The sequence below is a fragment of the Orycteropus afer genome, unplaced genomic scaffold, assembly GCF_000298275.1.
Source record: "Orycteropus afer afer isolate SDZICR_OR568_19922 unplaced genomic scaffold, OryAfe1.0 scaffold00048, whole genome shotgun sequence".
NCBI lineage: Eukaryota > Metazoa > Chordata > Mammalia > Tubulidentata > Orycteropodidae > Orycteropus > Orycteropus afer.
Genome location: NW_006921635.1, coordinates 7,641,176 through 7,663,283, shown reverse-complemented (window position 1 = coordinate 7,663,283; position 22,108 = coordinate 7,641,176). Strand labels below are relative to the sequence as shown.

At 55.4% G+C, this 22,108-nt stretch overlaps 1 protein-coding gene across 1 annotated transcript in view; it reads left to right on the top strand.

The window, feature by feature from the left end:
• RBM19 (RNA binding motif protein 19) overlaps window positions 1-16,787 on the top strand; it is a 130,950-nt gene extending 114,163 nt beyond the window's left edge. Inside the window, exons 22-23 of the mRNA XM_007938280.2 lie at window positions 973-1,093; window positions 16,708-16,787. Coding sequence (XP_007936471.2) covers window positions 973-1,093; window positions 16,708-16,787 — 201 coding nt within the window. The remainder of the gene's footprint in view (window positions 1-972; window positions 1,094-16,707) is intronic.
• Window positions 16,788-22,108: the final 5,321 nt, after the last annotated feature.

The following is a 22,108-nucleotide window of genomic DNA, read 5'->3' as shown; positions in this document are numbered from 1 at the left end:
GTTTCAAGAAGTGTAACCAGGTGCTGTCGAGTCACGGCCAGCTCGTGGTGACCCCACAGGCAGCAGGGTGGAGTTGGGCTCTGGAGGGTTCTCCACGCTGACTTTTCAGAGCGATCTCCAGCCTTCCTTCCCAAGCACCTCAGGGTGGACGCAAACCACCACCCTTTGGGTTAGCAGGCGAGTGCATTAACTCTGCTCGTCCACCAGGGACTCTGGCAAAAGGATACAGGGTATTTCTTTGGGGTGATGAAAATGTTCTAAAATTGGTTGAATAGTTCTGAACAGACTGAAAACCCCTGAATGCTGCATTGGTGGCTCAGTCCAGGGGTGTATCATCTCTCTCCATGGTCTAAAAAGTTACCCTAAAGCAAAGCATAGAGAGGGGCCGAGGCAAACAGCGCAGAGTCAGGAACAGTGAAGGGCGAGCTACTGAGGATGGGATGAAGCCAGCAGCCGAGAGAGAGGGCAGCGAGGAGGCCAAGGGCAGCTTGGCCCAAGACGGTGGCAGTGGAAACAGAGAAGGGGCTGGATCCAGGAGAGAGATGGGGGACCTAATCACCAGGGCCAGAGAAGGAGATGCCACTAAGTGAAAATGAGGGGCCTGTGCTTGTCATCAGGTGGCCCAACTTTCTCACATGGCAGCACCTGCTGACAGCCACAGGGGAGGCGAGGTCCGCTAATGGGGTCGCCCTGCTTGGGTAGCCTGGGGGTGGGGGCAGGGAGTAGGAACGAGCCTTGGACAGGCCTGGCCAGTGGCTCTGTGGGCTCAGCTCTCCTCCAGAGAACGTAACCTGCTAATTAAATAGATGAGTCCAGCGGCTGCCTCTCTCTCACTGGAGACCAGACGTCCCCAGGGCCACTACCTGGGCTCCTGAGTCTGCCCGCATCCCAGGGGGAGGGCCGGGGGCTTGTCTGCCCTTCAGTTTTCACTGATACACTGTTTTGTTTCTTGTCCCCCACTGCCTCCTGCAGAGAGCCTTCAACTCGTTGTGCCACAGCACCCACCTTTATGGCCGGAGGCTGGTCTTGGAGTGGGCAGACTCCGAGGTGACCGTGCAGGCCCTGCGCAGGAAAACAGCCGAGCGCTTTCACGGTAAGGGTGGGCAGCCTTCTGGGAAAGTCTGTCTGCAAAGGTGACATTTCAGTCCGTGGAAGAGCTGGCCAAGCGGAGAGTAAGGGGCAAGGAGGACAGGAAGCGCAGAGACCCCGAGGTCGGAGAGAGTTTGCTGTATCCAAAGCACTGGGAGGCCAGTGGGGGTGGAAGGAGATGAAGTTGGAGCAGGGGCCAGGGGGTTGGTCCTGCAGGTGGTCTGAGAGTACGCTGAGGGCTGAGATAAAGCCCTGCTGACGGCTCAGTCTGGGCACACGAAGGGGTGGCCCTCACTTTCCAGACTCGGGATAGCTAGGTCTTTCCCACCCATTTCTGAAATGCTTTTTCTGGGCCAGGGAGCAAAAGGGGCAGCTACTGGCTCCTGTCACTGGTGGAGTGGTAGTGCCCAGGAAGTGGCTTCTCCCCAGTGTGAATGTGCCCCTTCCTCCCACTGCCTGGGACAGCTGGCTTCCTTCAGGGCTGCCACAGCGCCTGTGTGGCATCTCCCTCAGTGCTTGGGGACCTTGGGGTACACGCTGCCTCCTTCCCCCACTAGCCATCCCATAGAGCCTGGATGGGCCATGTTACTACCACCTGCATCACTGCCCCGCCCTTCCCCGTCGGTGGCTGAGGGCCACGCAGGCAGGGCAGGTGGGAAACTGTCTGCTGCTCTCAGGTGGACCCTGGAGCCACAAGGGGATTCTTCTCTGTCCCAACCAGGTAGCAGGTTGTGTGTTGGGGGGGCGGTTATAGAGAGGTGCACTGTCCAAGTGGTTCTCCCGGTTTTGTTGCTGTCAGCTGCGGTGAAGTCAGCCCTGACTCAGGGACACTCCATGTACAATGGCTCAGAACACTGCCCAGCCCTGTGCCAACCCAGTGACAGTGCAGACTGGACCACTGTGATCCATGGGGTATCTGTTGGCTGATTTTTTTAAAACAGATCGCCAGGCCTTTCCTCCTAGTGCATCTTAGCTGGAAGGGCCACCTGTTCTGTATTATAGCAACGCAGGAGCACCCCCCTAGCAGAGGGGAGGCGGCTGTGCATAAGCCACATGTGTCTTCCTGTCCTAATCTCTCCCCCAGGGCTCCATGCTCTCCCAGGTTCCAGATAAGCCTCATAGGCTTTGCATATGCTGTTCCCTCTGCTTAGAATGCCTCGCCCACTATCTTTTTTTTTTAATTGACTTTATTTTATAGATCAGTTTCAGGTTTACAGAAAAATTGAGCAGAAAGTAGAGTTCCCACATACCTCATCTCTCCTGTGCCTACACCTGTTTCTTCCATTGTTACCCCGTTGCAGTCGGTGAGGCATTTATTACAGTTGATGAGCCAATATCAGAAACTGAACGCCATTCTTTCCTTTAGGGCTCACTCTGTTGTGTGAGGAGCTCTGGTCGCGCAGTGCCTAAGGCATTTGACTGCTAACCAGAAGGCTGGCGGTTCAAACCCATCAGCCACTCTACAGAAAGCAGACTGGGCAATCTACATAGATTTACCAGCTCTGAAACCCAACGGAGGTCATCATGAGTTGGCATCTACTTAATGACAGTAGGCTTGGTTTTTGGTTTTCTGTGTTGTGTAGTCTTGTGGGTTTTGAATATTGCATAATGTCATGCATGGTGGACAATGTCCACCGTGACATTGTCATACAGAATAGTTTCACCACCTTAAAAATGCCCCCACAAGTTTTTCAACTTGACGAATGCCTATCCAGCTTTCAAAACCCAACTCAGTGACACCTCCTCCAGGAAGCTTTCCATGCTCTGCTCTCCTGCCTCTGTTCATATACTTCTTTGCTGTGTTGTCGTTTATTTTCTTTATGGTCCATTATCCGCACTAGACTTAGGCCTCCTCCAGTATAGACTCTGGGTCGTGTTCCCCATGCCAGGCACAGTGTCAGGCACCTATTTACACCCTCAAGTACCAGCAAAGGCAGATATGAAACGAGGACCTGAATACAGTCACAACTGCACAACTTACTAAGTGCCCAAGATCCTGACGCTCAGAAACTGTCCATATCGACAGCCACTGACAGGCCCAGTGCGCTCATCAGCAAATGTTTGTGTAAGGGCCTGTCCCCGGAGCCAGGCGGGGACCCAGCTTCCGGCCTCCCCACCCCTACCCCAAGCCAGTGGAGGAGTGCAGGCCCAGCAGTTCTGACCTCCTGGGAGAGGAGCTCCCTTCAATAAATTGAGTTCCTCAGACAGCAGTCTACCTCCCCCAGCAGAAAAATGCACCAGAAGCATTGCCGTGGGATGGGTTATCTCCACGGCCAATTCCAGCCACAGGGCTAGGCTCCAGACGAGGGCAGGCACAACACAAATCACTTGCATACTTCGCCCCAGGAATCCCCAGCAGCCCTATGAGGTGGGCACAGTTGGCCCCATTTTACAGATGAGGGAATTGAGGCCAGCTAAGGAAAAGTGCCTTGGGACACCTAGTACTTACTTTGTGCCTGGTGCTGTCCTCAGCATGTGACACATGTTAAGTCATGTATCCTCACAGCAGCCCTAGCCACTTGAGGCACTGCCGCCCTTCTCTAGATTTGACAGGTGAAGAGACTGAGGTGCCCACACTAGGGTGGTGACAAGCTGCTGGGGAGATGGGGGAGATCGTGCACACGTGCAGCACGGAGCAGGTGCTCCGAGAAGTCTGTCCTCACCCACCCACCTGCCCCCACAGCCCCCTGTCTGATCCCTGTGGGAAACGCGATGCCCTGACTGCTGGCAACAGGCTGCTGGCCTCCTGCCCTGATAGCTGGACCCCTGCCCCACCTCTGTGCCGCTTCCCCACAGAGAAAAATACCCAGCTCATTTGTGTCCAAATCCACATTGTCCGGCACTGCCAGGGCCCTGGCAGACTCCAGGGCAGGTGGGCTGCATGCCCAGCTCCCTCCCCCGCCTCTGGCCTTGGCCTTGAACTCTGCCAGCAAGGCACTCAGGGCTCGAGTGGAGGTCAAGGCCACAACAAAGGGCTCCCTGTAGAGAGTGGGCCTCGGCATGAAAGGCAGGCGTTTGAACCATTCCGCAAGGCCTGGCAGTACACTAGCTGGTGACACTGGCCTCGGAGCCGCCCTCTGGGACAGGGGAGGAGGCAGCGCAGGCGGAGCTTTGGCACCAGCCAGTGCCCTCATTGTGGCCGGCGCCCTCAGCACTCTTGTCCTGAAGTTGTTCCTCCCCTGAGCCTCCACCAGCCGCCATCCTCTCCCCCAGGTGGGCAAGACAGGATGTGGGGGCCAGAGCATCCTGTCCCGACAACCAGCCTTCTTCTCTCTTCCTGTTGTCTTCCCAGTCCCCAGGTCCCTGATGAGCCTAGGTCAAGGTTTAGAGTAGACAGTGCTCATTATTATTACTATCGTTCTAACAGCCATCAGCTGTTAAGCTGCGCTCCTGCCAGGTCTCATCATGGGCTCTCACTTGTAGTAATTAATGCCACCAGATCCCTTCATGCTGCTTTGTTTCGCAGATGAGAAAACTGAGGCACAGAGAGGGCAAGTCATTGGCCTAAGGGCACCCAGCTACTGAATGGCAGAGTCAGGATTCAAACCTGTGCTTTTAACCATCCTCCTGTACGACATCCTGCAAAATGCCCAGTGTGTGTGTGCGCATGCCTGCGTGTGTATGTGTACATGTAACGGAGGGAGAGAGGAGGATCAGAGTGAATATACCTGGTCTATAGGAAGGGCTCAGGACAGGGCATTTCCTCTGAGTCCATGCGTCACGTGGTCGGGGGTGCCTGACACAATGCCCAGCACACACCAACCCAGACCTGTAGCCGTCAATTCTGACTCATGGTGACCCATGTGTTACAGGGTGGAACTGCTCCCTAGGGTTGTCTCAGCTGTAATCTTTATAGAAACAGAGTGTCAGGCCTTTCTTCCACAGCCATACTGGGTGGGTTTGAACCACCAGCCTTTGAATTAATGTTGTTATGTGCCATCAGTTAATAGTCAACCATAAACTATTTGCCCTACCGTGGCAGCTAAGGCAAGGGAGTCACTTTGACCCTGGGTGCAGAACAGAACTGCACTCCGTCAGGTTTTCAAGGCGGTGACCTTTCAGAAGCAGATTGCCAGGCCTCTCTTTCGAAGCACCTTTGAGTAGGTTCAAACCACCAACTTTTGTTTAGCAGTAAAGCACCTAGCTGTCTGTACCACCTTGTTTTCCTTCACTAGATGCTCACAAAATACCTGCTCCCTTGAGCAGCAAAAGGCAGGACTTACAAAGCCACTGGAGTCGTTGCCCTGGGACCTTAAACCAGACAGGTGCTTTCAAAGGGACAAGCAAGATGGCATCTCCACAGACCCACCCTCGGCCTCGGCCCCGCCCCCTCCCAGCCCTGTCCTGCACCTCTCCTTCCCTGGCTCCCTCTCCAGACAGGAGTCGGATTTCTCATCTCCAGTTGCAGCTCCAGAGCAGGTGAAGTGCCTCGCTTCAGAGCTGTGCGCGTGGGAGGGTGAAAAGAGCCAGGCGGGAAGAAAGCGGAAAGTCTGCCGCTGGCTGTGTCCTTTTCTTCCCGAGCGTGTTACAAACCAGCAGGGTCGCGGCATCGAGAAGCTTTCAGGGCCCGGCAGGCCACAGTCCCCGCACGTGCGGCCCGGAGAATATAATGGCATGGAAGAAATCCGCCGCAGACCCCTCTGTTTCGTAGTGCTCACAGCCGGGGAGGCTGGAGCAAGCCGGCTTTTATTTGGCCGGAAGCGCGGCTCTGCTTCCCTGTGTTGTCTTATTCCAGCTGAGGAGGACTGATGGGCTGTGGTTAGCGTCTGTACCTTTCACCTCTGGAGCTGGGAGCGCGGACATGACCAGCATGGCAAGTGGCTAGCAGCGGCGCCCTCCCCCTGCTGCCTGCCTGAGCCTGGCAGAGCTGGGGTGGGATTTCTCTGAGCCAGGCACCCAGGAGCAGCTCTCCCTGGGCCCAGGCAGGTGAGGTCCCGCGGGGCAACCTGGCCTTAGTGCCCGGGAAGGGCTAGGAAAGAGTCCAATGGCTGGACGCCTCCTCCTATCGGCCCAGCCCCCGCCACTCATCCCCCCAACCTTCGAGTCTCAGCCGAATTGTCCAAGACTTGACAGAGACGGGAACTTCCCACTCTTACCCTCACCTGGTCTCCTTGAACAGCACACCTGTTGTTAGGTATTGCTTGTGTAATTACTTAATGTCAGGTGGCTGGTTCCTCCCACCATACCATGGGCTTTCTTTCTTAGAGGGACCTCATAGCTGCGCCTCCTCCTGTCCCCACTTCAGTCCTCTGCTTAAAAGACCCAGCTTTCTCCCTGGGAAAGGAGACCCCATTGCTTTTTTCCTCCTCATATCTGTCCATTCATTCAGAGGTTCTCCACTGATCATCCAAAGCCATCCTGTAGACCAGGTCCCTGAGTGGCACAGATGGTGCACACCCAGCTACCAGGTACCAACCTGAAGGTTGGTAGTTCACACCCAACCCAGTAGTTCTGTGGAAGCAAGGCCTGTTGCTGTGCGTCTGTAAAGATCACAGCTGAGAAACCCTACGTAGCACAGCTGTACACTGTAGCACGTGGGGTCACCACGAGTGGGAAACGACTCAGCAGCAGAGGTTTGGTATTTGGTTTGAGAACACAGCTGTGAGCAAAAGACAACATCCCTGCCCTCATGGGGTTGCTATTTGAATCAGAGAACACATGGTAAAAGGGAGGAAATAGATGAAGAATCAAGTTGTCGTGATGCCAGGGGCTGTGGAGGAAATGGGAAAGGATAACATGAGTACACTGGGGGGATAGAGCACAGTTTCAAATATGATGCAAGAGGCTGAGGAGGCCGCATTTCTGCACGAGGAGGAGGAGACAGCCAGAGAGCTAGGGAAAAGCACTCCGAGCAGAGGGACCGCAGGTGCAAAGGCCCTGGGGCAGCAGTGGACCCAGCACACTGGAAGCAGGCCACTAGGGCAGAACGAGTAGGCAGCAGGGTTGAGGGAGGGCAGCAGGGTTGAGGGAGGGCAGCAGGGCCCATGTGGGACCTTGTGTTACATAGCAGGGAACCCAGCTTTTTTTTTTTTTTAATTTTTATTGTGATATGGGTGAAAGTTTACAGGACAAATTCATTTTCCATACAGCAGTTCACATATACTTTGTCTCATGACATTAACTGCAATTTTCCACAATGCAGCAGCTCTCTTCCCACTTCCTCCCCATAGTTACCTCTTCCCTGTGTCCTTCCCTCCATGCACTCCTGCCCCTCGAGCTGTCTCCCTGTGTATACACAGCCCTTCTGTTCTCCCACGATTGATCTCTCCAAGGAGTGTATCTACCTAATGTAAACATTCAGGTCATATGCCTGTCTTTTGTTGGGCTGGAAGCCACAAGAGTGGGTTCAATTCTAGACCTGAAGGGCAGCTAGGGGCCATGGTCTCTGGTTCCACCAGGCTCTATCGGACCAGCAAAACTGGTTCCTTTTTTTTTTTTTTTTTTAAATGGTTTTGAGTTTCCACATTGTTCTCCCTCTCTATCCAGGATCTTGTACATAGATCCCCTCCAAGCAGTTGACAGTGGTAGCTGGGCACCATCTAGTTCTTCTGGTCTCATAGTCATATAGGCTGAGGATCGCATGGTATACCAGTCCCTTGGACTAATTGTTTCCATGCATCTTTGGTTTTCTTCATTCTTTGCTCTGGACGAGGAGAGACCCATTGTTGCATCTAGATGGCCGCTTGCAAGTTTTTAAGATCTCAGTCACTACCCACCAAAATAGGATGTGGAACAATGTTTTTGTGTAGTACCTTATTCCACTTGAGCTTGGTGTCCCCTGCAACCATGGTCCTGAGCCCACAAGTCCAACTGTTCATTCCCTCTGGGTAGCTGGCTATGGCCAAGAAGTGACTAAAACCTTGTCCCTTGTCAGCTCTATTATATACCTGGGAATTCTTACACAGCATACAACTACACTTGTAGAAACATCATCTGCCAACTCTATACATGGTCATGGGCACGCTCGCCCCTGCATAGACATACCTAATCGTTCAGCCTGCCTTCCCATCTGTACATCAGTGTATATCCAGTGTTTGCCATCATTGACAATGCAGTGCTGTACGAGAGCCCAGCTTCTATTCCAGTACAGTAGGGAGCCCCTTAAAGATTTCGAAGCAGGAGTGCTGCAGCCTGCTTTGTGCTGGCAGACCTCCTCACTGCTCTGTGGGGGATGTGTCAGAGGGGCACAGCTGCAGCAGGGGCCTGGTTCAATGGCTGTTGGGGCCGGGGCGGGGCAGAGGCTGGGGAGTGGCGAGAAGCACACAGCCGAGCATATTGGGTAAAGGGGGACCAGCCAGGCTCTCCTTGAGGCACGGAGAGGACTCAGGGCTCACAGGGAGGTTTGTGCTCGGATCCACCCAAGGCTGGTGGTGCCTCAAGGTGGACTCTGCCCCGGAAGCAGGGGAGTAGTGGGTGGGTGGGGGAGTAGCGGACATGTTCCATCTGAGACACCTATTAGGACTCACGTGGGGATGTCAGGCAGGCAGATGTATGAGTACAGAGCTCGGGCAGAGTCCGGGCTGGGGTATGAGTTTGGAAGTCATCAGCATCCGGATGATATTTAAAGCCTACAGCAGTTCAGCCCCCTTCACTCCTTCCAGACTTCATCATTCACAGGGCAGCACGTTTTCAAAAGATCGGCCACTGAGAGAGCCCGTGATCCCCATGTCAGCCCTTGCAAATATGCCTCCTTGATCTTGGCCCTGAAAACATAATCATTGGGCTTTAAAAATCACAGGCAGGAAAGTTCAAGCAAGTATGTGAAGTCACAGAATTTATTATTCAAAATATCCTTTCACCAAGGTTCCTTCCCACTATCTGGAGCTGGGAGGTTTTCTGTAAGCTCCCCTCACCTCATAGTTTATTCCTTCATTTAAGGGTCTCCAGTCCCCTCCTTAAGGAGCCCTGGTGGTACAGCAGTTAAGCACTCATCTGCTAAAGAAAGGTCAGTGGTTCGAACCCACTGGGGTCTCCATAGGAGAGCAGCCCTGATCCTCTGCTCCCGTGAAGATTGCAGCCTGGGACACCCTGTGAGCAGTTCCGCTCCGTCACTTGGGGTTGCTGTGAATCGACTCGGAGCCACCTAACAAATTGCCTCCTTTAAGACTTCCCAGTGGCAGCCCCGACTCATCCCAGGTGTGAGAGGCCCTGCAGCAGAGAGGGGCTGGGTGGAGGGGATTGTCCCAGAAAGGCTGCTCCGGGGCGTGTTGTGAGCTGTCCTGCGGACTCAGGGCAGCCCGTTGGCAATAGAAGCAAGCAGGCAGGCCTGCGCTGCCCGCAGGGTCAGTGCAGAGGGGCCCAGTGAGCCGTACGGTTTCCATGGCTGATTCTCAGCCGTGGATCACCAGGCCTTTCCTCCCTAGTCCGTCTCAGTCTGGACGTTCTGCTGAAACCTGTCTAGCATCCTGGCAGCACCCACACCTCCACTGACAGACGGGTGGCGGCTGCACGTGAGGTGCATTGGCTGGGAATCAAACCGGGGTCTCCTGCGTGGAAGGCAAGAGTTCTGCCACCAAACCTCAGTGTCTACCACCAGGGCATTTAAGGAATATTTTCTCCCTGCCCCTGTGGAAATGGATTGCTTTCCACGTGCTCTTGGGCCCGTCAGTAGTACTAGGAGAGAGCTTGAGATTGGCCAGGAAAGCCGGTCTTTCTCCACTGCCCTTGGCCATCCCAGCTGGTGGGGGAGCCCAGAGAAGGAAGCTTTGGTCAAGGCTGCTCCTAGCAGGGGTGCAAGTCGCAGGCGGCAGTGGGGCACGGTGTGCTCTCTGAAGGCTGAAGGGAGCTCAGAGGTGAGCTGGCGCTGGCATCAGAGTCTCCCAGGTCACCCGCTGCCGCCTCCCGCCTTCCAGCCCCCTCGCCCAAGTCTCCCTGAATGGTGTTTTGGAAATATTTCTGAGCGCTTCGGCAATATCCTGCACACTCTCTCCCTTCCCCCGGGAGCGGCTGTCCGTGCGGGGAAGGTACTTGCTCCCAATCCAGCTAAATTGTTATTGACTTGTGTTCTCTGCGTTCCGCAAACATTTCACTCCGCAGTCGCCAGTGAGGCCAGGAATCCCTGCTAGGGCTAACGGGGAAACCAGCTGTGCCGGGCCACTTCGCCTGCTCCTCCTCATCGATCACGGAATTAAACTGACAGAAGGAGAGTTTCAGCCCCGACCTGGGAGGGGAAGGGGCTGGGCTGGGATTGGAGGAGGGTTGGGGGGCCTGGGGGCCCAAGGCCTGGAAATGGGGGCAGGAGTAGGGTCGGCTTCCCTTCAGGCTTGTGGCTGGTGAAGGGGTGGCTGGTTTCACTTCTGAATCACAGGCTGGCCCAGCCCAGTGCAAGCCAAGGAGAACGCATGGCCGGCCAAGGGTTTCTTTTGTTTTGTTTTTTGTCACAGCCTCAGGACCACAGGTGAAAACTGGCAGGGATTTGTAAGCAGAGAGCAAGAAAAGCGCTCGGGGGTCAGCGGGAACAGCCCAGGTGCCTGGCTCACAAGATGGGAAAAAGTGCTTTTGAATTAACTGCCACTGTTGTACAGTCAGGAGCTCTGCTGGTACAGTGGGTAAAACATTCAGATGCTAACTGAAAGGTCCGGGGTTCAAACCCATCAGCTGCTCTACGGGAGAAAGACATGGCAGTCTGCTTCTGTAAAGATGTACAACCTTAGAAACCCTACAGGTGGTTCTGTTCCATCCTATAGGGTCGCTATAAGTCAGAATTGACTCAAAGCCAGTGGGTTTGGGTATTTTACTGTCAAGGACCCTGGTGGTATGACAGTTAAGCACTCGGCTGCCAACCGAAAAGGCCAGCAGTTGGACCCATGCAGTGGCTCTGCAGGAGGAAAGACCTGGTGATCTGCGCCTGTTAAGATTAAAACAAACCCGACTCCCCGCCATCGAGTCGATTCTGACTCAGCGGCCCCCATTGGGTTTCCAAGGCGGTAAATCTTTACAGACGTAGATTGCCCCGTCTTCTCCTGCACAGCAGCTGGTGGGTTTGAACGGCCACCCTTCTGGTTAGCAGTCACGTGCCGTAGGCGCTGCGCCACCAGAGCTCCTTCAGTGAAGGTCACAGCCCTGGAAACCACTGGGCTGTTGTTGTCTGTCACATGGAGTCACTGTGAGCTGCAGTCAACTCAGCCACAGCATCTTACTTTCAGAAGATCTGACCTGAAAATCAAGATTTCGGGCATCTCTTGAACACTCAGGTCTCAAGACTCTTGGCCCGTGTGCCCACAGGGATGCTTGGGCTGACGAGAGCTGCCCCGTTTGTGTGAAGCACAGGCTCCCCGATTACCACCCTCCAGACCTTCTGCCTGAATCCGGCTCCTCGCTGGCCCCCTCTGGCCTCTGTGCTTGGAGATCCTGGGGCGGCCATATTACATCTCGGCCCTGTGAGGAGATGTTACTGGCTCCTTCCCTTAGGCCTCTGCCTGCAGCCCAACAGGGCAGGAGCAGGCAGCTCACGTGACCAAGCTGCTGGAAAGGGGAAGATTCCTCCAGATCCCTGGAATGGAGGCGAGTCCCTCCTCCTCATTTCTTTATCTCGGTCCCTCGGCCGGCTCACCCTGCCCTGGGTGCTCCCCATCCTGCCAGCCTGCATGCTTTTCCCAGCATATGTCACTAATGCAACACACGCAAGGCCAACCTGAAAGCCTAGCGTGGCTCCCACGGCCCTACCGTGGGTTCAGACCATCATGGCCCCAGTCACGTACCTTTCCCAACCCTGTGGGTGGGGAGCTGGCAGTGCAGCTGCCTAGGACTAGCTCGCACCTGTGACCCCAAGGGGTCCAGAGCTGAGGGAACCCGAGTCCTTACACTGTGGATCGAAATGGCAGTAATAGCAGCTGGCAGGAGTCATGCCCAGGCCCTGCCCCAGGCCCTTTGCACCAGGGCCCCTGGGGGTAGGCAGGGTCAGGGCATCAGTGGTTTTCCAGATGATTCTGTTGGGCAGTTGGGTTGAGAACCAGAGGCCTCTTGAACAGATTGATAATACAGTAGGTGGGCTGCTGGGTGGCCTCAGACTTTGTCACATCTTTCCTTCAGGAGGGGCCGGGGCAGAGGTGCCATGGTACAACACTCACCTCCCTTTCGGCCCATGTTCAATGCATAGCCACTACCTGAGTATCATTTAGTTCAATTGTGCAGCTGCGTAAGGAGGCCTGGGCTGGTGTCTCCATAGCAGGGCAGGCAGCTTGAGCCACAGGGAACATGGCCATTGCTGGGGCTTAACTGGGAGGCCCTGAAACCGATAGATCTGAAAGGCCCTGCACAGAATCTAGGGTCACGGGACTTCCCTAAAGCCCTATGCCAGCTGTTTCTTCACCTGAAAAAATGATGTAACACTGTCCCCCAGGTTGTGGGGTTTCTGTAAGCAAGTCCCTACCCAGCCTGCTGCCCAAAACCCAGCTGTACCAGGGAGTCAGGTCGGCTTTTCCCCTGCAAGGGCCTCCAGTCGCTGCTGCCTTCAGTCACCTACGTTGTTGCTGTGGACAAGTCGGCCCCCCAGCTCACAGTGATTGCACACACGATGGAAAGAAATGCTGCCGGGTCTGGTGTCACCCCCAGTCAGGTGTGCATGGAGCCGTTGTGATCCATAGGGCTTGCAAGGGCTGATTTTCAGCGTAGAGCCCCAGGCCTTTGTTCTAGTCCATCTTAGTCTGGAAGCGCCGATAAAACCTGTTTAGCGTCATAGCAACATCATAGCAGCACGCAGGCCTCCACTGACAAGGCTGCACAGGGGGTGCACTGGACGGGGATCAAATCCATGTCCCCGCCGAAAGGCAGTAATCCGACCCTGCACCACCACTGCCTCGACTTTAAAGGCCTGTAACAAAACCAAACCCATTGCTGTTGAGTTGCTTCCAACTCGGTGACCCGTAAGGTTTCCGAGGCTGTCACTCTTTACAGGAGCAAGCTGCCACAGCCTTCTGTGGAGCGGCTGGTGGGTTCAAACCACTGACCTTTCAGTTAGCAGTGAGCACAAGCAGTGCTCCTTCTTAAAGGCCTTACAGGTATTTATTCCTCTTAGTACTCTGATGCCCTCTAGAAGGAGGTGCTGTCATCTTCATAGCCATTCCGTAGCTGTGGGCCCTGAGCGCAGAGGTAAGGCCACTTGCCCAGGACTGCCCAGGGTTGACCCTGACACCGTGGCTCCTGGCCCAGAGCTCCTCCCCTTCCTGGCCGTGCCTGCCTGCCACTTCTCAGGACTCCTTCCAGCACGCCTTCCTCCCCGAGCAGCCACGCTCTTCCCCTCGGCTTGCCTTTCCTCAACGTTCTGCCTCCGGAACAAAACCTGCAAAGCGCCGTCTCATGTCCTCCAGGCAGCCCCCGCCCAGCCCCTCCCTCCTTTCTCTCTGCCTGCCTGCGCCTTCCACACAGTGCCAGCCAGGGAAAGGAGAGTGTCGCGGGCTGGCATTCTGTCAAGGAATTAATTGAAAAATAAAATCATTAGAAGGGAACTCCAGAAATGCAGAATGGTGGTTGGAGGCTGGAGGGGGTGGGGGGGGAGGCAGGACTAGGGGGCTGTTGGGGGACGGCTGAGCTTTTTGTAAAGTTAATTTCTCGGGTATTGATGTTGGGTGACATTCACTCGTTGTTTATCTTCGGGTGCAGCTGTAGTACGGAAAGAAAATGCACAGCTTGTTCGTTTGTTTATCTTACACCTTTCCCGGGTTCCGCATTGTGTTTGTTTGGTGAAAACCCACTGAGGCTTTTGATGTCGGAAGGGGAGCCTCGGCAGCTGTTCCCTGCAAGCGGGGTGCTTCCCACGGAAGCAGTGCTGCTGGGGGCCGGGGGCCAGGGACATTTGGTGCAAACTCAGGGCTCTGTGCTTCCACCTGGGCCATGTGGGCCACCAACCTGGGTCCCCTGCAAGGAGCTGACCCAGGTCTGCCAGGCCCATAGAGCAGTTATGATCCATGAGCGCCAATCCCTGAAGCACAGCCATACCTTGAGATAGGTCCTGTTCTTATCCCCATTGTACAGGCGGGCAAGCCGAGGCCCAGAGAGCTGGAGTGACTTGCCCACAGTCACTCAGCCAGTACCCAGCAGAGCTGGGTCCAAGAAGCCAGTCGCTGACCCGCTGTCCACGCCTCTTGTCCCATAGCAAGTCAGTGGATACCTCTGTTTTCTGCTGCAAACTGGGCATATATGCCAATCATGCCTCCCTTGTTCCTGGACAAACCAAATAACATCATGGCTTTACCTAACAGCTGTTATCAATCACCTCCCATGTGCCAGCTTTCATATGACAGTCCCAGCCCCATGGTGCCCACCACCCTCATGGCAAAGAGAGACATCAGACCAATGACTCTAATCCTGATAACGAGCTCCCAGTGGCATATGCAGTTAATGCACCCAACTGCTAACCTCAAGGTTGGAGGTTCACGGCCACCCAGAGGTGCCTTGGAAGAAAGGCCTGGCAATCTACTTCCAGAAATTCAGCCATTGAAACCCTGTGGAGCTCAGTCCCAGTCAGACACACTGGGCCCGTAATGACCACACTCAGCGCTAGCTGGTACGTAGTCGTGAATGTTCCTGCGTAAAGTCTTCAGAACTTTGAGAAGCTGGGCAGTGGCGGAATGGAGGAGCTCAGACTTTGTACTTAGATTGCATGTGGGTCCCTAGCTGTAGGACTTTGGGCAAGTCACTTGGCTCCTCTGAGCCTGTTTCCTTTAGGTGGTAGTACTTCCCCCAGGGATGCTTATGAAGTAATTGAGATTAAAGTAGTATGTAGTATTCGGTGCATTTTCTTGTAGTTTTTTAAATCTTGGTCATCTCTGTGTAGTAACCAGTAAAAAACAGTTGCTCTTGACTCAACTCTGACTCCTGGCAACCCTGTGTATGTCAGAGAAGAGCTGTGCTCCACGGGGTTCCCGGTGGCTGCCTCCTGCTGGCCACCCCTCAGTTGGATCCTGGTCTTATTTGCACCGAGCAGGATCCAGGGGTGGCCAGCCCCACCCAGGAGAACAGGGACCTACTGGCTAGGAGGCAGCTGCTGCCCCTGACCCTGGTTAGCAGCTATGGGGATTGTCACTGACAGGCCTGCAGGCCCTGTTGTATGGCCCTTCTCCTTCCCAGCTCCTATTACCTGCCCACAGATTCAATTTCCAGAGGCCATTGTGCACCTCTGAGCCTGGCGATTATGAGCAAGAGGCGAGGGGGGAGCAGGCAAAGGAGCCAGATCTGAGCTATGGCCGCCACCCCAGCCCAGCCGTGGCTCCCTTTTCATGATTAACAATGATAGACTCAGCTGCCAGGCCTTGAGGCTTCTGGGCAAGCAGGCAGCGGTAGTGGCTCTGAGGCTCCCACCTTGCTGTGGGGCAGCCCACGTCCCCCTGGGCACCCATTCACTCATCCTACATTGGGCAGATGTGCACTGGGCACCCTACTCAGTGCTGGGCAGTGTGCTAAGGCGGGGGGCTCCAAGAGACCCTGTGCACCACCCTCAGAAGCCCACAGCCCTGTGGGAAGATGGAGGCAAAGAGTCAGGGGTTGCCTTCCTCCACCGGGAAGGCTTCCCAGATGAGGTGTTGAGTCAGGGAAGGTATAGGTACTTGGACTGCCTCTTCACAGCCACCTCTACTGGTCAGGCCTTATCTGAATGGTTAGATTAGCAGAGGACTGACAGAGCAGACAGACCTGTCGTGGGGCTCAGGTGTGGCTCATAGCTCTGCCACTTACCCTTTCTTGCCGGTTCGGTTCCCTCCCCGTGATCATTAATAACACCTGCCTGCAGGGTTGGCGACAGAAGTAGAGCCATAGCACATTGGAGATGGTCAGTAGTGTTGGGGGCCCAGACACTGTGTATATTTTGCTGAGCCTGCCATACGCTCCCATATTTCCACGCTTTTGTTCATGCTGTGATTCCGAGTCCCCTTCCCCTTTCCTCACAGAGAACTCCTCTGCGTTCCTCAAAGCCCAAATCATATAGCCCTGCCTCTCCAAGGCCACCTAAAATTGCTGTTCCTTCCGTGCCTCCCATGCAGAGCTGGGCCTCCTCCCTCTGGAATTCCCAAGCAACGCATTCATTCATCTGGCATTTGTTGGGTACCTGCTGTGTGCTGGTCACTTATACGTGGTTAGAGTCTGTGGCCTCTATAAAAACGACGACAGCATTTCCTTGTTTCCCCAGATGTTACCCAGCTCTTGACTCAGCCTCTCGGAAGGCATCCAGTATCCCCCCTGGGGCCAGGCAGAGATTTCTTTAGGACATCTTTCTCCCTGCTTCCTAAGCGGAGCCGAGTTCTCGGCAGGGAGAAAGATGCCTAAAAGAGTGTCCAAGTGACCCTGGTGATGGTCAGGATGGAAGTAGGAGACTTTGGGGGCTGGGAGAGAGGCAGCACCCCCAGTGAAGCTGAGACTAACCAGTATTTCTCTCCCCTCGTGTTTTCTCCTCTTCCCTCGTCCCTTCTCCTCTCTTGTGCTTCCTCCTCTGATTTTCTCCTGTCCCCATCTGCGATCTCCTCTCCTCTCTCCCTACCGCTTCTCTTGCTCCCATTCTCTCCTTCCGGCCCGGGCCCTCTCCCCACCCCGTTTGACTCCCCCGCCCCACTCTGTCATTCCTCCCTTCCCACCTCCCAACCCTCTCGGCTGTTCTTTTCTCCTCTCTTGCCATCTGGGCTCCCACAGAGCCCCTGAAGAAAAAGCGGTCTGTGGTGTTGGATGAGATCCTGGAGCAGCTGGAAGACAGTGACAACAACGGCGAGTAGCAAACCCTTCAGCTGCGAGCTGGCACTGAGCGGGTACGTGGCTCCGGGGCCCTGGGGACTAGGGACAGCCGCTCTGGCTTCTGCCCCATGTGGACGGGCAGCAGGGGTGGGACGGGGCCACTGGCAGCCCACCTCCACTGGGTCAAGGTCCCTTCTGCTGATGCTGGACATCTCGGGCACTGACCCCACATCCGTTGATGCGTTCCGCCAGATACTGACTGTGCGAGTCTGCTCGGTGCTGGCACTAAGGACCAGGGAGGGCAGGGCATGGGCAGCTATGTTAGGAGTGGCGGGAACGTGAGCAAACCAGCACCTGCCGGAAGCCGGCCCATTTGCTGCTCTCACATCCATCCTTGCCTTGGCTCCTCCCAGCAGCCCTGGCAGTGGACAGCAGCCCCCCCAGTCTCCCAGGTGCAGAGTGTCTCAGATTTGCTCCCAGTTGCACCATACACCCAGCCTAGGCACCCCAGTGGCTGCCCCCTCTCACTTCCTGTCCCCAGCCACCCTGACCTTCCTTCTGGCTCATTCCTACCTCAGGATCTCTGTACTTGGCTGCTCCTCTGCCTGGGCCCCCCTTCCCCCACATCTTTCCTGACTCCTTTTTTTATTTCCTTCCTTCAGCAGCTGTCAGCTTAAATTCCATTCCCTTGCGGAGAGACACACCCACTTTCTCTAAAGCAGAACACTCCCCACCCCCACCTCGACCCCCACCCCCTCCCCATCCTGAGTCTCAGAGGCCTGTCCCCCTTTTAGCCACAGCCTTTATTGCCAAGACACCCAGGGTTTGAAGAGTATCTCAGTGATCATGAACCCTATCCTCGCCCCTTTGAAAGCAGGTGGCTTACACAGTTGGGGACTATGAAAGCCACTGTAATGCTATCATCCTTGTTGCTGGTCAGCGTTGAAGTGCCACGTGTGCCCACCCAGCACTGCCTGGCCGGAGGAGAAAGTCATCCACCAGATTTGGTTGCGGGGTGGGGGGCGTGGAGGCTTTGAGCCAAGGTGTCAGACTGACAGTTACTGTTGTCACCAGGGTGATGGGTCACCGAGCTTTCTGGAAGGGGAGGCCTTAAGGGTTTTGGAGGAGATGGCAGTGACAGTGGGGCAGCAGAGGTTCCACATGACCTGAAGACGTAAGAGAGGAACTCCGGAAGTCAGCCAAGGCCAGAGCGCCAGGCAGGAGGAAGGCTCCAGATCCTTGTATAGATGGGTGTGTTGAGGTGGAGGCAGGTTCATCCATTTCTCAGAGGGGTCTGTGACACCCAAATGGTCAGGAGCCCCCACCAGGAGTGTGCCAGAAGGGGACCAGGACAGTGGCTGGGCTGGAGCCAGTGCCTGGGAGGAGGGTGCCGCAGGAGGCCAGAGGGAGCCGGGGGCCTGTGGGAGTGGCCACAGGGCCCCAGCACGGGCCATGGGCACTGGAGAGCGGAGCACACAGGCCCCGACTCAGTGCAGCTGTGTTTGAATCGCAGCTCCACCACCCGCTTCTGACCAGCAGCTGGGCCTCGGTGTCTCTGAGCTTCAGTTCCACATCTTTAAAATGGGTATGAGAAGAGCGAATTCCTTCAGGGCCTTTTTTTCATGATTAAAGATTGGCTCACAAATAGAAGGCCCTTAGCAGCTTGCTTCGTGCCTGGGGAACACCACATACACGGCAGTTGTCATTGTTTTATTGTTATTGTGGTGATGATGATGGTGATGATGCAGCAAAGAGGAGTGTTCATGGCCAGCGCTAGGGAGGCTCAGAAGTCACAGCAGGCACATGTGTGCAGCAGGCTGCTGGCTGCACCCTGGAGACAGCAAGCAGGGCTGAGAGTTACCAGGAGGTGGGTCACGGAATGTATCTAACAAGATGGCCTGGAGGTGGCGTCTCTGTGCCCACCAGCTCCAGAGCCAACAGACGCCCCACCACACCACCAGGCCGTCACTGGGGAGAACCTGAGGGCAGACAGTACACGGGAGACGAGTCGTCCACTCAGTCATTCTTTGTGCTAAGCCAAACCCAAGATGGCCCAGTGGTCACCGCGGCATGGTGGGGAGTGAGGACGGACCTTCCATGGGAGCCGTGGCCCTCAAGGTATTGTGTGTTCTTAGCCCTGTCGATCCCAGGGTTACCCCTGTGCAGGGACAACATGGCCATAGTAGCAGAATTGTCTTCTTGACAGTCAAGAGAAGCTCCAGGTCGGCCCTTGGAGACTAGAACGCAGACAGGCACAGGCTAAAGGCAGGTCAGTGAGGGCCAGCAGCCGAGCGGGAATCTCTGGGTGTGAAGTCGAGGCCTGAGCCAGAGGTGGCAGGCCTGTCTCCTTCCTCGTCAGAAACGTGCGTGGCTGTCCTCAGTCACATTTGCCCATGGGGGCCGGGGAGGCCAGCTCAGGGGCAGTGTAAGCACCCTGTACTCCGGTGGGTACCACACCACTGGGCCCATCCTTGAGAGGGATAGCGTGTGAGGACAGCTTCCAGCGCTCCACGGAGAGGAAGGCACAGACTGGCCAGGCAGGCGTCCAAGTCATTCGTTCCTAGGTAGCTCCTGTGTGCTGGGCACCAGGGATCGCCAGACAGATGCGTGTCGCCCCACATGCCGACCTCCCTGTGGAGGTGCCAACCTCCCTGTGGGTGTCATCTGTGGACCCACAGAAGGGTCTCAGAGGAGCCCTGCGTCCTGCAGGGGACGGCTCTCGGTGGCCTTTGCGGTGTGTGTCTCCTCCCTTTCCCTCGCCACTCCTCTGTTTTGTCTTTTGTGGCCCGGCGTCTGTGCAGCACCTGTCTGTGCTCGGCAGCGTCGAGGAAGGGGATTAGCAGCAGCCGAGCACGCAGGCTTTGGTGAACAGCCGAGTTTGGTTTCAACGTCTAATTCAATTTGTTCTGCCGAGATTGAAATATGAAATGGTTGCCAGTCAAACGTTCAAAGGCGGCCAGGCCGGGGAAGGGAGAGTGAGCGCCTGCTGAAATTTAAATTTTAATGAAAATGACTTTAACCCTTTGGTGCGCCTTGTGGAAATGGGACCCATTCCCATCCTGGGATAATGCCTCTTGGGTTATGAACATCCTGTGCCTGCTTCTCTTTGGCCAGTAATCATGTCATCAATTTTTTTCAGCAGTATTAATAATGAAAAACCAGTAGAATGTGTGATTAGTAAGAATGTATTCACCCACATTGTCTCAGGCACTTCCCATTGATTCACTTTTCCCAGCCTCAGACAAGCCTAGGCTCCCTGTGTGATGCTCTCACGATACCTGAGTCCCATTTTCGCACCTTTCACAGCTGTCATTGGGGTTTGGCTTATGCTGAGTTTCTCTCCACTCGATGGGAAGCACTAGGAGGGCAGGGCCCGGGCCTGGTGGGCTCACTGCCTCCCCTGGGCCTGACATATAGTGAGTTGTTGGGTGCCAGCGAGTTGATTCTGACTCAGTGAGCCCGTGTGACAGAGGAGAATTGCCCTCTAGGGTTTTCCGGGCTCTAATCTTTGTGGAAGCGACTGCCAGGTCTTTCCCCTATGGAGCTGCTGGCTGGGTTTGAACTGCCAGCCTTTCTGTTAGCGGCCGAGCACTTAAACCTTTCCACCACTGGGGCTCCTCGGGTCTAACATGGTGGGCTTTAAACTTTTGGGGTTAGAAATTAGATGAAAGGACCAGATTTTAGACCCTTTATGTTTTTAAATTAGGTAACTAGTACATCCTAATTGTGAAAAAACGGGACCCTGGTGGCACAGTGGCTAAGCCCTTTTATATAAAAAGTTTGCAGCTCCCAACCTAAGGCCAAACCCCTAACTGTACAGACTGCAGAGCCAGCCCCAGAAAAGGTGAGTGGTGAGGGAGGTCACACCGCAGCAGAGCCTCCATGCCACACGCTCCCCAGCAGCCGGCATGGACCACAGCCAGCCTCCCTGGGTTTGAATCCACTCCGCCATTGACCTGTACCGTGACCTTGAGCAAGCCCCTTGATCTTACTGTGCCTCAGTCCTCTGGAACACGAGAGTAACAGTCGCCCCAGCCTCTTGGGTTGCCATGAGATTGAAGGAGTAAAGACTCAGTGTGAGGTGGAAAGGCCTTCCCGTGAGCACTATACGCAGTGTTAGTTGTTATCAACCCATCACCCACAGTAACACAGTATCCCTGCACCCTGCCAGGCTCTCTCCAACACCCACCACCCAGGAGGCAGGAGTGATGCAAGACCTTCTGGTTCATTGGCTGAATCAAAGGGGCCCTGCAATCTAATTATAGCCTTACCAGAAGCCAGGGCTGCATCCCCCAGCTCCCCTTCAGAAGCCCCACCTCTCCTTAATTGCAGCTTTCATGAAGACCATCCACTGGGGCCCAGGGGCCCTCTCCTTGGGCTCAGGCCAATAGCAAACATCGTGTGCTTGTGCAGATTCTGACAGCAGCTGCTCCGCCTTCCCGGGAATTGAAAGGAGCCCTCCCTTTCTCTGTGCCCAGTAATATCCCACGCGGTACTAGCCCCACTACCTCTTATGTCCGCGTGTCCCCTGTGGTTAACAGAACGCTCACAGGTAGGGGTGAGTCACAAGGTGGGGACTATCAGCCCATTATGCAGGTGAGGAAATGGAGGCTTGGGGAAAGGATGTGACCAGCTCGCAGCTACTACTCCGGGAAGGGGCCTAGAGAAGGCAGGTGCCTTTCTCTCACGGGCTTCTGCTCTGGCCACAGCCTCACAGGCACTGCCCAGCCTCTCCTCCCCACTTTGGCTTTCTGGAGGGGGGAAGGAAGCTGCTTCAGTGGTGCCCATTAGTGGTTCCAGCTGTGTTCCCCAGAGGGGCTGGGAGGTGGAGCTGAACAGATTAGGAGTCCCTGGGTACAAATGGTTAAGTGCTTGGCTACTAACCAAAAGGCTGGTGGTTCAGGTCCACTCAGGGGCGCCTTGGAAGAAAGGCCTGGCAGTTTGCTTCCGATAAATGAGCCACTGAGGACCTGTGGAGCACAGCTTACTCTGCAGCCCATGGGGCCACCGTGGGTTGGAATCAAGGCGAGAACAGCTGGCAGACCTGTGGGCCACGCCCCACCCCCTCCCCACCAGGTAGTTCCTGTCCTTGGGCTGAGGCAGCCAACCTCACGTTTTCAGCGTCTCACTGCAACAGGCACAAGTTGGGAGGGAGCCATGAGATACTATATAGTCCCTGAAATAAGCCACAACCTGGTTCCCAACCGAAGGGCAGCAGCCAGGGGACAGCGGTGTGGGCTTTCCACGGAGCTGACATCTAAGTTAGAGTATACTTCAGCCACTGTGACAGTCACAAGGTCAATAGGCCTGGGCTGCTGGGGTCTCTCCATCCTGTTGCTATGCCATTCCTCACAATAGCTCC